The 15881-nt window shown below is 43.3% G+C and overlaps 2 protein-coding genes across 2 annotated transcripts; one reads left to right on the top strand and one right to left on the bottom strand.

Annotated features, from left to right (window-relative positions):
• The first annotated feature begins 1649 nt into the window (after positions 1–1649).
• Positions 1650–7531, top strand: NT5C (5', 3'-nucleotidase, cytosolic). Its single transcript, XM_063120264.1, has 5 exons — positions 1650–1833; positions 5243–5343; positions 5427–5487; positions 7007–7121; positions 7227–7531. The coding sequence occupies exons 1-5, from the start codon at positions 1663–1665 to the stop codon at positions 7373–7375; spliced, it is 597 nt and encodes a 198-aa protein (XP_062976334.1). The 5' UTR covers positions 1650–1662; the 3' UTR covers positions 7376–7531.
• ARMC7 (armadillo repeat containing 7) lies at positions 1847–13669 on the bottom strand. The gene is made up of 5 exons (XM_063120266.1): positions 13548–13669; positions 11956–12050; positions 11705–11848; positions 8429–8837; positions 1847–1955 (listed from the first exon to the last, which is right to left on the bottom strand). Exons 2-4 carry the CDS (start codon positions 12044–12046, stop codon positions 8500–8502), a joined length of 573 nt encoding a protein of 190 aa, XP_062976336.1. The 5' UTR covers positions 12047–12050; positions 13548–13669; the 3' UTR covers positions 1847–1955; positions 8429–8499.
• Between the last annotated feature and the right edge of the window lie 2212 nt (positions 13670–15881).

Raw genomic sequence — 15881 nt, 5'->3', positions numbered from 1 at the left:
CCTGGATAAAGTGCTGACTTTGAGGTAGTTGAGTCATTTTTGGGTGGGTATTCATTATTTTTTTTTTGAAAGCCACTAACCCCATTGTAATGCTAAGAGCATTTTGACAGTGGGACAGAGTGAACTGTATAACATACTTCCTGAAGAACGTTATGCAATTTGGATTTCTTTGGCATGGTCTTCGGTAAGCGATTAAAAGTAGACCAAATGCTATTTCTCAAATATGCAGCCAGAGTAGAACAAGTCTGGCTAATAGTTTTGAGGCATGCCTGATTCATACACTATAGCTTGCTCTGGAGTGCTCTGCCGTTTGAGAATGTTTTCCAGTGGTTGCCTCTTCCTACATGAACCACTTTATCTTCTCAATGATTTTAACCCTGCTTCTATGGGGGTGGGGTGGGGTGAGGATTAAAAGCAAATTGAATGTGGGGTAAGCCCAGCTCTAGCTATGGATTCATTTGGTGAGAAGTCAATCTTTCTGCCTCAGCTGAAACTAACTCAAATATGGGGAAGATTGTACATATGGGAGGGGTGGTGGATTTTAGGCAGAACAAGAGGGCTTTGTAGCTTCACTAATTACTTTGGCAGTAGTTCTCCAATTTTTCTTCTCCCAATAAATCCATGGTTTTTTTCCTTTTTATGTCTGCCATCTGCCAACCTCAGGTGACACATTATAATAGATACAAAGGTATATACAAATGTTAAAATCGTATCAATTGTTTGAAATGCCTTGATTATATAGTGGACTTCAGTCAATCAACTGTCAGAGCAATATACACTAAGTTAAGTAAAAATTGGGGCCTGCTTAAATATATTATGCTGGAGGCAGTACAATCTCACATGTAAGGCTAAACAACCATGTGTTTTTGTATTAAAATAGTATTACTAAATACTAAAAAGGATGACTGTAAGCTTAATCATTTTGTATTTATTACTCAGTGCAAGTCTTCCAGTTTATTATGGCAGTGGTGTAATTGATGTCTCAGGGCCAATAGGACATAGAATGAATTTATATGCAGAATTGTTTTGTAAACCGCTCAGAGATCTTCGGCTATGGGGCGGTATATAAATGCAAATAGTAGTAGTAGTAGTAGTAGTAGCAGTAATAATAATAATAATAATAATAATAATAATAAAATTTATCGGTTGACAGTCACATTTTATACAAGGGTCAAAAATATTTTTCTAAAATGTACCATCTTCACCATTTGATACTGATTGTACAAAGCGACCTTGCGATAACTTTAAACACATCCCTTCGAGGACTAGTCTTGCTCTTTCTAAAGATGCTGCTTAATAACTCATTAACTTAAAACGGGAAGCGTGTTCTAAGCGCGTGGGTGACTTACTACTCACTCCTCTGTAAATCGATGACCAGAGAAAGACTTCTCCATTCCTTCCCACAATACTCCTGCTGGGTAGGCAGGCGGGCAACGCCTTCCGCGTGTTTTCGCTTCCAACTCCGACTTCTGATCATGGGATTGAAACGCTCCGTTTCCCTCTTTTCCCCTTTGCAGCGAGCCCTTTTTTGGAACCGGATCATGCGTCGTCGGAGCCAAAACCAATCCCCGGCTTCTCCCAAAGCTTCGACTCCACCCACCACTTGAATATACAAAGCCTGCTCTATCGGCTCGCATGTGTTCTGCCTGGCGCCGGGGAAGCATGGCTTCTCTTCGGGTGCTGGTGGACATGGACGGGGTCCTGGCCGATTTCGAAGGCGGGATGTTGCGAGGCTTCCTCGCGGCCTACCCGGGGGAGCCTCACATAGAATTGGCGCAGCGAAGGGGCTTTTCAGCGAAGGAGCAATATCGGTGCCTGCGGGAGGATCTGGGGGTGAGCTTCTCTGGTCGGCGGGTAGCGGGATTGTGGGGCAGGGGCGCTTCTAGGCGTCTTTCAGTCCTGCGATGGCGCGATAAAAGCCTCGTCGGGGAGCCTTTGATGCTTTCCACGGCGTGCTATGGGGGTAGAAAGGGGAAGCGAGGCTGAGTCGATTGCCAAGTCTTGTCCGTGAAAATCTCTATTATAGGCCCACAACTCCCATCAGGTATAGCCAATGGTGAGGGATGATGGGAGCTGTAGGCCAAAACTTCCAGAGGATCACAAGTTGCCCTCCCCTCAATTAGATAGGGCATTTCTTCCTTAGTACAGGCTTCCCCAATCGGATGCTCTCCAGATGTTTTCGACTACAACTCACAGCATTCCTGACCATTGGCCGAGCTGGCTGGGGTTGAAGTCCAAAACATCTGGAGGGATGCCAAGTTGAGGCTAGGCTGAATTATACGATGGGCAAAACTTCAACAAGTGTAGCAGGCAGGAAGAGGGAAAACTACATCTATTCTATTTTTTTAATAGTTAGAGGCCCTTAACAAGTAACTAGCACACTATCCATTCTGAGGGATTATTGATACAGAACACCAAGAGCTTTTGATGCTAAGGTTTGTAATCAAGATATCAGTTTAGAGTTGCTCTAGTTCCCCCTCCCTACAGAGTTTTTGTGCCTTTAATAGTGTGGGGTAGACAGAAATTCAGCTGGTGCAGCACTCGGGAGGGGTGGGGATGGGGATGGTGCAGTTTTGGGTAGAGCTGCACCAGAGATGCAACAATTGCTTGCATACTGTGAAAGCAATATAAAATGCCTGCCTTTTCCCTAAAGGCACAGGGCAGATTGAAATATGCAGGGGAAAGTTTGATTACTCTTCCATGTTGAAAGCAAACATGGTTTCCTCCTTGCATGTGGTAAACTAGCAGATCAAGAAAGGCTAAAACATTTTTCCAAGGCATGCCAGCTTTTCATTTACACAGTGTTTCAGAACAAACATGAAAGAAGCATTCAAGCAAAGATATTTTCCCATATCTTTTCTGTAGTGGTATAATCCAGGAAGGATTCTGCATATTTCTCTCAATAGTAACAATTACAAGCAAACCAACTGGATCTTCAATTCAGGGCTACAATTGGGCCTTGTGAGCTAGAAATTTGCTTTTAAAACAATTGCAGAAACTCTCAATGTGTTGAATTTTGCCAAGTTCTGTAGCAGTGTAGTAGAATCATGATATTATCCAATACATGAGTATAGCCCAAGAAACTGAGACTCAATTTATAGAAAATAGCATTTAAAAATACCGTTTAAACCTGTTCTTTCACCCACATTTACTTCCATCCTAGAAAAGTTATTTTAAAAAGTGCCTAGCGCAATTCCTGTTATTGCGCTAGGCACAACTCCTATTAGATACACACGCTGCTTTCCATCAGTAGCGTGTGTATCATAATTCAAAATTCTTCACATGAGACAGAAAATACAAACTATTTAGTAGTATACTGAGTAGTACTGAGTGGTATACTGATGGAAAGCGAAATACTACTCAGCAATACTACAAATGAGAAGGATCTTGGAATTGTTGTAGATTGCAAGCTGAATATGAGCCAACAGTGCGATACTGCTGCAAGAAAGGCAAATGCTATTTTGGGCTGCATTAATAGCAGTATAGTTTCCAAATCGTGTGAGGAACTGGTTCCTCTCTTTTCGGCCCTGGTTAGGCCTCATCTAGAGTATTGCATCCAGTTCTGGGCTCCACAATTCAAGAAGGACGCAGACAAGCTGGAGCGTGTTCAGAGGAGGGCAACCAGGATGATCAGGGGTCTGGAAACAAAGCCCTATGAAGAAAGACTGAAAGAACTGGGCATGTTTAGCCTGCAGAAGAGAAGATTGAGAGGAGACATGATAGCACTCTTTAAATACTTAAAAGGTTGTCACACAGAGGAGGGCCAGGATCTCTTCTCGATCCTCCCAGAGTGCAGGACACGGAATAACGGGCTCAAGTTAAAGGAAGCCAGATTCCAGCTGGACGTCAGGAAAAACTTCCTGACTGTTAGAGCAGTGCGACGGTGGAATCAGTTACCTAGGGAGGTTGTGGGCTCTCCCACACTAGAGGCATTCAAGAGGCAGCTGGACAAGCATCTGTCAGGGATGCTTTAGGGTTGATTCCTGCATTTTTTATATATATATATATATATTTATTTTTCTACATTACTTAAACATACCATTACATTTCACATAAAAACAACAACAACAACAGGGTGGATTCCTGCATTGAGCAGGGGGTTGGACTAGATGGCCTTGTAGGCCCCTTCCAACTCAGCTATTCTATGATTCTATGAAAAAGCTCCATATGTTAACTACTAGGTCTGAATGACCACTAGTGATTCACTCTCATAACTACAGATTAGTTATTAATGTCTACATAAGCAAAGAAAAAACATGCTTTTGTGCAAGTCAGATGTAGGGGCCTGCTGTGGTGTCAGGTTTTTTTAAGGTTCCCAGCTGAAGCACCAGTTGGATGAGCTTCAGAGGGCACTTTGGCCAGTAACTGGATGGTGTAACGGGACGCTTCAGCTGAGAACCTACCTCGCTTCACTGTTTGGGGGCTCTTCCCTGCCAGGAACCTTTGCACGATCAACAATGAAAAGCAGAACTGTGCAGTGCCTGTTCTAAATGATTTGCAACTGATACTCTTAAAGTGAGGAATAAAGTTTAAAAAAAAGCATTATAAAATCAGTTTTAATGATGTAAGAAGAGCATAGCTGGATCTAAGTCCAGTGTTCTGTTCACACAGTGGCTGACCAGCTGCCTGTGGGAAGTGCAGCAGCTCCCCCCAGGTCAAGTACCCCAGCAACTGGTGTACACATAGAAGCATATTGTTTTTGAAGCTGGAGGTAATACATAGGCATCATGATTAGTAGTCATTGATAGCCATATGCTCCACAAATTTGTCTAATCCCCCTTTAAAGCCACCCAAATTGGCAGCTAACACTACATCTTGTGTTAGTGAATTCTATAATTTAATTACCCGCTGTGTGAAGAAGTATTTCCTTTTGATTGCTATGAATCTCCCACCATTTAGCTTCACTGGATGACCCTGGGTTCTAGTATTATGAGAGAACAAAGCAAGCATAGGAATAAGTCGTAACTGTAAGAGCAAACACTAAATATAAAACAGCATGGATGTGTAAATAAAACATTCTTAACTACCTGCTTTTAACGCCAGCTTTACCACTTGTACTACTTGATGGTATACATGGGACGTGGTTTTGAAAATTAATATGGTTTGGTTCTTTAGCACTTTTAACGGGCAGGAAAACTCTCTTCCTACATTTGTTCTCCAAAGTTAGTTAAATGTTAAGCGTTAAGTAAACTCTGTTCAGAGCATTGTAGTAAGAAATAAAATTCTCTGTATGAAATTTTAGATGAAGTTAGCCAGCGTGTATGAGTCACCAGGCTTCTTTCTGGGTTTGGATCCCATTCCTGGAGCTATTGAAGCAATGCAAGAAATGATCCAAATGCCCAAGTAAGGACCATTTAAAATACATCACATTTTGCTATTAGCCCACATGTTCTCCTATGAAGACTAATAATGCCCTGTCTTTTCAGCACCGACGTTTTTATTTGCACAAGCCCTCTACAGAAATACGAGTACTGCGTTCCAGAGAAGGTTGGTAATTGTTAGCCTTCCCCCTCTTCCTTTTTGGCTCACTTTCTCCGGCTCCAACCTTATGTAATGCAAAGCATCTATTGGTATGATGAATTATGAGAGTTATTGCAATGTCTTCCACACTTTTCCTTTGTCCTCCTTGCCTTATCTCTGATGCCAGTGGCTCATGCTCATCACTGATGCCGGTGTTTGATCTACTTTGTCAGGGGGCGGGGGAAGTGAGGGTTGATTCCCCAGCAATGCCATTCACTTAGCTGCCCTGTTGTCATGGAGGGGCTCGCCTGCCTTGGCCTGGGAAGCTCAATAGGCCCTGTCAACTGTTAAGACTATTCCAAACTTGTTTTAGAAGCAGCTTCTTGGAAGTGATCTGCTCACTGCTCTTGATATTTTAAACAGACACCAGCCTAATTCTAGCCATTCAGGCTTGATGAGGCATACATAGCATAAGCTTCTGTAGGCCACCACAGCCCACTTTGTCACAGGCATGAAGGATATACATTCCCTTCTGCAGGAGACATTGGTGGGGGAAAAGACACATTTTGCCCTTTTAAATGCATAATATGTATTTATTTTCTATTCTTTGTCACACCCTTCAATCGAAATCACCGGGACAGCAATTGAAAAACAGAATAGTATCTTAGCTATACAGGAGTTGTTAAGAGTTACTAGAAATGACTGTAAAGAAAAGCTTTTAAGTAGACATTGAGTTGGATCCATATCCATTGTTCCAACAGCAGAACACCACTCTCCAAATCTGCTCCAGAAGGTCTCCCAACCCTCCCAAGCTGATCTGGAGAGTGGAGGAAGGAGCTTCTCCAAGCCAATGCAGTCAGAAGGCCAAAGGAATGAAAAAGGCAGCAATAGGTGTGTCACGATTCTATGAAGGTTATAAATGAGCAGTATTCTTTTGTGTAACCACATATGACTGAAGTTGCAATCCTAAAACACACACAACGAAGGAGAAAGCCCCATTTTTACCATCAGACTTTCTTCTGAGTAAATGTGCATAGGATTGTGCTGTGAATCTTGTATGTAAACAAAGCTAACCAACCTATTGCTTAAATTCTTTCTTTTCTTGGCCCTTTTGCTCCATTTATTTAAAGATTCTTTTCTATGAACAAAATGTGAGATTCCAGGATAAGGGAGAAAGTACTAAGTTGACTGAAGAATTTTCACCCCCAAAGGTTGCCAGATTCTGAAGGAAGCCACTTGCCTCTAGTCTAGAAGCCAAATTAACTGTATAGTCCTGTGCATGTTTACTCAGAAGTAAATCTCACTGTGTTTAGTTGGGTTTACTCCCAAGTAAGTGTTAAGGATTGCAGCTTAAGTGATATGCAGAATGACAAAACGTCTTTGACAGCTTGTAGAATATATTTCAGATGAGCTTTATCATCGGTTTCTGTTGTACTCTGACTGGGGTCTGAATGCCATGTCAAATCTGATATCCTATGGTGAACAGGGCTTTTTGTTTAAGCTCTCTTTAAAATTATTCTAACAGTGCTCCCTCCTCATCTGACAGTATAGCTGGATTGCAAAACACTTGGGTCCCAAATTTGTGGAGCGACTAATTCTGACCAGGGATAAGACAGTGGTGTCAGCTGACCTGCTTTTTGATGACAAGGACGTTGTTAAAGGTAATGAGAATTTGAGGCGCGGCTTTTACATCAAAGCACGTTCCCATTTGCTCAGGTGATGATGAAGTATTTGATCTTTCGACTTTCCATTCTGATTCTTCTCAGGGGTGGAGCCTAACCCGAGCTGGGAGCACATTTTGTTCTCTTGTTGCCATAACCAGCATCTAAAGCTGCAGCCCCCACAAAGGAGACTGGAGTCTTGGACTGATGACTGGAGGACAATACTGGAGAGCAAACGCTGCCAGGGTGCCTAAGGAGAGGGGCATGAAGGAAACTCCACTGCACGGAAGAACATCCCCAGTCAGCTGGCCTAGACGGGAACAGATGTCCCATTTACGCCCCTCAAATGCGCAACACAATAGTATCTTATCCTAATTATGCTTGCTTTAGTTGACCTATTAAATGTTAAATCCCTGTGGGGAATCTTTGTTATATTCATAGGTAAATAAAACGGCAAAATATCAGTGGTTGATGTGTGCAGAGCCAGAAGAGGATTGGTTGGGGCCCCAGAGCACTAAGAACTTAGAGTGGTCCCTTAGGGTACCACTATCTTGGTACTCTGTTTCTTAATGACAAATCAGCTCCAGTTAAAGCCTCATCCCATCCTTCTTCATTGGCTATGCTGGCTAAGGCTGAGGGAAGCTACAGGCAAAAACATCTGGAGAGCCGCAAGTTCCCCACCCCTGAGTTATAGAATCATAGAATCATAGAATAGCAGAGTTGGAAGGGGCCTACAAGGCCATCGAGTCCAACCCCCTGCTCAATGCAGGAATCCACCTTAAGCATCTCTGATAGATGGCTGTCCAGCTGCCTCTTGAATGCCTCTAGTGTGGGAGAGCCCACAACCTCCCTAGGTAGCTGATTCCATTGTCGCACTGCTCTAACAGTCAGGAAGTTTTTCCTGATGTCCAGCCGGAATCTGGCTTCCTTTAACTTGAGCCCGTTATTCCATGTCCTGCACTCTGGGAGGATCGAGAAGAGATCCTGGCCCTCCTCTGTGTGACAACCTTTTAAGTATTTGAAGAGTGCTATCATGTCTCCCCTCAATCTTCTCTTCTCCAGGCTAAACATGCCCAGTTCTTTCAGTCTCTCTTCATCTCTCTTCAAGGAACTGCATCCTATCCTCCCACTTCCCTTCCACAATAAGGCCCTCTAGCAACTATTTACACCACCACATAACAGAACCAATTGAAAAGCACCAAAAATACTTGAGGAGCCCCTAAAATGACACAGTCTCAAGCATGCACTTACCCCCAAATTCCCTAACCATCATGTCAAAAGTGAGATTTCTGACATGACCTCCTCACCTTAGAACTGGCTTTTCTAATACGCTGTTTCCCATTCAAAAAAAATCTTTCTGGCTGCCCGTTCTGCTGCATTAATCCTTTGGCAGCGGGATTCCTAAAGCTGTGTGCTTGGTCAGGTTCTTGGCCTCCTCTACCTGAAGAGGGGTGCAATAATCTTCAAGGAAGACAGTTGCCAGGTTTCGTAGCCTCCGGTTGGCTGACAGGGAAAAGCGCAGCATGCACTCCACCACGGGAAGAGCAGTGATCTGTTGGCGAGACTGGGATGTGGTCAAGTACATTAAAGTAGTCACTGCGGACAACACAGTCTCCTCGTTGGAACTTGACAGGCAGTTGACTACAGCTCCTACCCCATTGGCCTCCAAGATATATTCTTTGTTGATTTTATCCAGGCAGAGGTTACAAAGGCCACCTGAGACAGGAGAGAGAGAGAATGAGATCAGAGTCACAGGATTTTTGCTTCTCAGATATTAACGTCTTTCTGTTCCAAGCAGTTTTGAGCCAACTAGGTTTTTAATTCCCCCTGGTCCCCTTTGCATTTTGGGTTCCCACTTCTGCAAATACTAAATGAACTAGCTTTGGAATACATCTCCGCCCTGTTTCCACCTAGAAATTTTGCTGCTTCCTCTGTCTGCAGTCCTTAGCACAGGTATGAGAAGTAATTCCCACTGAATTCACGTCCATTGAATTAAGCTATGAATAATAATGCTGACCATAAAGAGCAACCCTCAGGAAGTGCAAGATAGCCATCTATCAGGTATGCTTTAGCGTGGATTCCTGCAATGAGCAGGGGGTTGGACTCGTGGCCTTGTAGGCCCCTTCCAGCTCTACTGTTCTATGAAACCTCTGTCAGTCCTGACAGTGGCATGCTGGAATAAGTATAATGTTTGGGTGAATTAAAGACAACTATTATCTGAGTGGTAACTTACCACAGCGTGAATATAGCCACTATGAAAGCCAGTCATCTGTACTGTCTTGCCAAAGGGTGAGTAAAATCTTATCACACTTCTGCACCTGATCAGAAATCTGGAGAATCTCCTTGGTACTTGACAGTACAAACTATTCTGATTACAGGATTGCGATTTTTAATAACAGTATTCAGAAAACTATATTCCTTGGGTTGGATCCAGATCTGTTGTTATACCATTGGAAGAATACCACTGGTAGAATGGAATGTCCGTGTTTTCTCATCCTGCCCTCACCACATGCCCTCCAAATCTCCTGAGCATTGGAGCTGGCAGAATGACACATCTGGATCCAACCCTTGTTCTTTCCTAACCTTTGCATGGATTCCAATGATTTTACGAAATCTGAACAAAAAAGGCTGAATGCAGGCAACAGTTTACCAAGTGGTAACCTACTGTACCACAATGTGAGTGCAACCTCTTGGTAAATTGGTCATCTGTTAAATATACATTGCACATCTTTGCATGGTACTTACACTTGCAAAACAGGCTTAATAAAAATTTAGAATCTGTTGGTAAAGGGAAGGGCAAGCAAAGAGGCATGGTGCATTATGGGCTACAAACTCAGGTTCTCACAATGTGACAATACTAGTTCATGTTTAACCATTTTGACACTGCCAGGGGTTTCTCTTGATTAGAATATAGTTTAACACATGGTTTCCTGCTTTAAAATAATAAAAAATTGTAACTATTTTAGGTAGGACACTTGTAAGAGTGCAGTATTGTAACAAAAGTTAGCTATCTAGAATATTCATGATCACAAAACTCAGTCTGCAATAATATCGCTTGATTTCAGTCTGAAAAACCCTTTCACTGGCTTTTCAACCAAAGCACTCATGCTAATCTCCCCACAAGACACTAGAAGGCACTGTGCCACTATAACTGTAGTAGTCCCTGCATAAGAGTGTGCTTCCACACTGGATGGGTCAATATGTTTATTTCAGAGTAGTACCTTTTCCTCTCCTAAGATTACCATTTTGGCTAACTAGATTTTTTCCTCAATCAAGGATGCAGATTTTAATTATGATAATACTTAGTATAGTGCTTTCATATAGTGCTTCCTCTTTCAAAATGCTAGAAGCAGGGGGCATCCCATGAATCTGATTGGTGGGAGATCCAGAACAAATAAAAGGAAGTACTTCTTCACACAGGGCATAGTTAAAGTATGGAATTCACTACCACAGGATGTAGTGATGGCCACCAATTTGGATGGCTTTAAAAGGGGGTTGGATAAATTCCTGGAGGCGAAGGCTATCAATGGCTACTAGTCCTGATGGTTGTGTGCTATCTCCAGTATTCGAGGCAATAGGCCTGTGTGCACCAGTTGCTGGGGAACATGGGTGGGAGGGTGTTGTTGCACCATGTCCTGCTTGTTGGTCACTGGTTGGTTGGCCACTGTGTGAACAGAGTGCTGAACTAGATGGACCCTTAGTCTGATCCAGCATGGCATTTCTTCTGTTCAAAGTGTTTCACATACATTATCTCAGTAATCCTTACATGTAAAACACAAACATCCTGTATTAGATGGAGGTCTGGGTCTGAGAGATAAGAGCTCATCTATGGCCACTTGGTGAATTCACAGCTGAGACCAAATCTGTACTGAGCATGTCCCTTCTTATAATCTTAACCACCGCATTATATCAGCACTATATTATGGGAAAATGAATAAAACTGCTTTGAGCTAAAATACGTAACCCTCTCCATCATTACTCTTACACTGACAGCTTTATGACATCCCAAGGTGGGCACAACTGACAATTTGAAAAACTGTACTGGGCACCATGACAAATGGCTGCCATGGGAGCCACAGCAAAGGACAAATAATCTGCCCAAAACACTGACTATAAGGAAGAGGTAGGGTCTGAATCACAACATTCTAAACAACTTTGAACCCAAAGTTTTCAGCACCAACAAAAACTGATTTCACAGTCATCCCAGCTGCAAGAAAACATATTAAGTGGGAGGGGTAGAGTACTTTGGTAGACAACAAGAAAGGTGTCTGGAGGTGTCCCTTGCCCTAAACTCGAAAACATAGGAAACTGAGTCAGACCATTGGTCCATCTAGCCCAGTATTATCAACACTGACTGGCAGCAGCTCTCCAGGGTTTCAGGCAGGATTTTTTCCAGACCTAGGTGGAGATGCCAGGGATTGAACCTTGGACCTTTCTGCATGCAAAGCAGATGCTCTACCACTGAGCCATGGCCCCTCAAACTTGTGGCAGTCTAATTCCAAGTGCAGAGGTTAACACCCTAGAATCATGTGGTTTTTGAAATTGTAAATCACAGCAAATAACGGTTTAAATCCAAGCTTTACCAAGTGCAAATTCCACAAGGGTTCCATTGTCTTCAGTGAGCATATCCAGGAATAGGTCCAAGACCTTGAGTTGCCGGAGAAATTCATAATTCTTGGGGTCATAAGCAAAGTTAGCTAGATTGGCCAGGACCTGCTCCTTGGCTTCTGCAATATAATAAAACAATCCCTGAGGTTAGGAAAGAAGCAACTGAAATGGACAAGGCATCCATGAACCAGAAAAAAATAGCCAGTGGCCAATAAACTATGCTCACCAGAGCTCTCTGACACCTGGAATTCAGTGACTAGGGCTTGCAAGTATTCAAGTCGACCCAGACTTAGCAGATCCTTCTGGTTTTGGGACATGGTGCTAGATAAAAAGGCAATGTTACATTTGAAATAATATTCTGCACTACATACTACTACTGATCCCAGACTCAATGAACTTGATATTAGCTGCATATGGGTATAGCACTTATCCAGTCTGTGCACACCTCCCAGGCCCCCTTTCCTCATAACAACCTGGCACATGGAGTTCCTGAACATATGTGCCAAAAGGGGAGGGATAAAACAGAGCTCTGTTATGCTCTATGGAAATCCTATTGTACTGCCCCACATGGGGAAGGATGCCCATCATGTGGGCCTCCATTCAGTAGGGCTTCCATTGAAACAGTGGGAATTACTTCCTAGTAATGTATAAGGAACAATGTTACTAAATGATCTGGAGCTAGGGATGAGCAGTGAGGTGGCCATGTTACCTGATGACACCAAATTATTTAGGGTGCATAAAACAAAACGGGATAGTGAAGAACTCCATAATGATCTCTGCAAACTGAGGGAATGGAATTTAAAATGGCAAATGCAGTTCATTGTAAGCAAGTGTAAAGTGATACATATTGGGATTTAAAAAACAACAGTCCATAACCTTACATATACACTGATGGGGACTGAGTGGGCAGCGACCGACCAGGAAAGTGATCTTGGGATTGAGGTGGATAGTTTGATGAAAACTTTCATGTTGGAGAACGTTTGGAAAAGAATAAATAATAAAACGGACAGTATCCATAATGCCATTCTGACAAATCTATTGTGCAACCACACTTGGAATACAGTGTACATTTCTGGTTACCACAACTTAAAAAGGATATTGTAGTGTTGAAAAAAAGTGCAATCAAAATTATCAAGGGGCTGCAGCAAGTCCCCTGGAAGGAAAAGGCACAATGTTTGGGGATTTTTAGCTTAGGAAAAAAGATGAGAAAGCAGTGGGGTGGTGGTGGAGAAATGATAGAGGTGTATAAAATCATGCAAGGTGTGGAAAAAATGGATAGGGAGACATTTTTCTCCCTCTCTCATGATACTAGAACCCAATGAAAGAGAATGGTGAGAGATTCAGGACAGATAAAAGGAAGTATTTTTTACACAGCATGTAAAAGTATGGCATTTGCTACTGCAAGATGTAGTGATGGCCACTGACTTGGGCAACTTTAAAAGTGAATTAGGCAAATTCATGGATGATAAGGCTATCATGACAGCTAGACAAGCTATATATTACCTCCAATATCAGAGGCACTGTGCCACTCAATGCTAGTTGTTGTGGGAACATGACCAGCATGATACCGTATATATAGAGGGGTGGGTGGGGTTTTTTTTGGCTCTCCACTCTCTAGAGCAGCCTTCCCCAACTTGATGCCCTCCAGATGTGTTGGGACTACAACTCCCATCACCCCCAGCCAGCATTGGAGGGCACCGTGCTGGAGACGGCTGTTTTAGGAGGTATGTAGACCAAACGTTAGGAAAGCGAATGGCAGCGAACGTCTTCGGCCAAGCCCCGGGTGGGGGGTGGGGGGAGTCCCCATTCTTTTATTACCTGCTATCCTGGGATCGTTCGTAGCCCCCTCATTTTACACCCCAACCTGTATTAATGTTTTGGGGTAACGCAAAATAATAAAATAAAACAAATGAAAGAGCAATACTAAGGGAGACCAGCAAAGCACAGGAAACCGGAAGTGACGTACACAGGCGGGCGGAAAAGCTCCCGTAATGGCAATACCATAGACCACAATTCTTTGCTCAGAATTGGGCGGCTACGGAAGCCCGAAGGGGGCGCACTTACCGCTGCCACCAGCCGCCCCCTTCGCTGCCAAGTTCCTCCCAGCCTATCGGTGCAGAAGCGGCTTTCTACGCCTCTGTTATTTGGAAACCTCTCGTGCGCTCTGGCGACCGCCTTCGTGTACAGCTGACGGCGCAGGGACGGGAAGAGAGGAGGCTCTTGCGAGTGGAGCTGTTGAACCCGGACGGAAAGTGCATGTGCTTCTCAAGCGGCCTGGATTTAAAGTGGTTGCTTAAGCCTGTGGTCCTGAGCACTTACCTGGGAGCAAGCCCCGTTGAACACAGTGGGTCTTACTTGCCCTATCCATACATAATCCTTATTTTGAGGCCCAAAACAGAAATTACTTTAAAAATGATCCTAGCAGCTATGTTTTCCCACCTCACTTACTCTGAGTTGATGCAGCCCCCCCCCCCCCCATTGTGCCCCTGGTAGAGGGTAGGTGGACTTTTGAGATCTGGATCAGGCGTAGGGGCCCTGCACCTATTCTAGGGTGACCATATGGAAAGGAGGAGGGCCCCCCTGTATCTTTAACAGCTGTATAGAAAAGGGAATTTCAGCAGATGTCATTTGTATGCCTGCAGCACCATGTGAATTTCCCTCTTTATCACAACAATGAAAGCTGCAGGAGTCCTGCTCTCTTTTGCATATGGTCACATTAGTATATCTCCTTTCCATATGGTTACTCTACTGTAGAATAAAAATGAAAAGGAGACATAGCGGCTAGACACACATTTAAAGTAATGACTGTTTTGTTCGTGTGTTCCACAAAATAGAATAGCCATACACACATACATGCACAGTTCTTGCTGTAAGAGGCCCAGGCTACAAGCCTATGCATACTGACTTGAGCCCCACTGAGTTGTTTAAAGAATGGAGAGGTGGTGGGAGAGGAAATGGCCATGGGAGAAGGAGGAAACGACTAGGAAGAAAATACATGCTGCTCTCAAGCCAAGCCTTGTGATGAAAAGGAGTACAGGATTTTGTCAACACCTTTCCTTCTTAGGCAATCAGTTGGGTTGGAACCAGAGGGTCCCACTCGATGTGTGTGAGGCACTCAATCTTCTCTGCACAGAGTGACTTGTAAGGTTTTTTATTATTATTATTTTAGAGGCTCCAGGAATGTAACATGTATTGATTAACAAATAATGAAAAGTTTACATTTACCATAATCTTTAAGCAATCTAAAAACATATTTTTGGAGAACATAAGAATATAGGAAGCGGCCTTTGATTGAGTCAGACCTTTAGTGCATCCAGCCCGGAATTGTCAACACTGGCAGCAGCAGTTCTCCAGGGTTTCAAGCAAGGGTTTATCCAGCCCTAGTTGCAGATGCTGGGGATTTAACCTGGGACCTTCTGCATGTGCAGAGCAGGTGTTCCACCACTGAGCAATGGCCCCTCCCCTCAGTATTCGGTCTCTGCTTCATGTAATTTGATCCACATGTCTTTTCTAAAAGCATTCTATGATTTTGAAAAGAAAACACACACACAATGTAGTGACAGTGAAAGGTCAGGAAGACTGGGAGTAACTTCTTAGGAACTTGTTTCCCAGTTTTGCCACGTTTCAGTGTTGTGTAATAAAACTAGTTGTGTTTGTGTTACCTAGCTATTAAATTTAATTAGAGCTTATTTCCCCAGCCTTCCTATCTTGAAAGTCTGAAGAAACCGGTTCTGCCTTAGTGTTCAAGGAGAACTCGCATTTCATAATACAGTGACTTTAATTCCTAATGAAATAAACCTGTATGACTTATTACATTGCCAGACATTTAAAACCCCGAACTGTCCTTTCAGCAGTGCACTGTACTGGAGTTAATGCAGGTCCTGCACCAGCAGCATAGTATCCCCATGTGATGGTTTTAAACCAACTGTGGAAGTGTGGCTGCACTCTGGGTTCTTGCTTAGAAAAAGAAATTAGGGGAGATGTGCAACCAGGCTTAGATCCAGAAATAATGCGATGGTGGCAGGCGAGAGACGGAGTAGTGAGCCTAATGTGTCTGTTTGGCATTTATCATCTGAAGTTTATTCATTTAGCACCCACTCTGACAATAATTCACCTCATCACATATAATTCACAGCGCATTATTTTATTATT

Source organism: Elgaria multicarinata, chromosome 3, assembly GCF_023053635.1.
Source record: "Elgaria multicarinata webbii isolate HBS135686 ecotype San Diego chromosome 3, rElgMul1.1.pri, whole genome shotgun sequence".
In the NCBI taxonomy this organism is placed as follows: Eukaryota; Metazoa; Chordata; class Lepidosauria; order Squamata; family Anguidae; genus Elgaria; species Elgaria multicarinata.
The sequence above is the reverse complement of the archived record's forward strand: the minus strand, read 5'-3'. Positions and strand labels throughout refer to the sequence as shown.

Excerpts from the sequence above, each read along its gene's own strand:
- NT5C (XM_063120264.1), top strand. The coding sequence starts at position 1,663 with ATGGCTTCTCTTCGGGTGCTGGTGGACATGGACGGGGTCCTGGCCGAT. Across the intron at positions 5,344-5,426 it reads GAAATGATCCAAATGCCCAA|CACCGACGTTTTTATTTGCA; the intron begins GTAAGGACCATT and ends CTGTCTTTTCAG. Across the intron at positions 7,122-7,226 it reads TGACAAGGACGTTGTTAAAG|GGGTGGAGCCTAACCCGAGC; the intron begins GTAATGAGAATT and ends GATTCTTCTCAG.
- ARMC7 (XM_063120266.1), bottom strand. The coding sequence starts at position 12,046 with ATGTCCCAAAACCAGAAGGATCTGCTAAGTCTGGGTCGACTTGAATAC. Across the intron at positions 11,849-11,955 it reads CCAGGTGTCAGAGAGCTCTG|AAGCCAAGGAGCAGGTCCTG; the intron begins GTGAGCATAGTT and ends ATTATATTGCAG. Across the intron at positions 8,838-11,704 it reads CCTTGTGGAATTTGCACTTG|GTGGCCTTTGTAACCTCTGC; the intron begins GTAAAGCTTGGA and ends CTCCTGTCTCAG.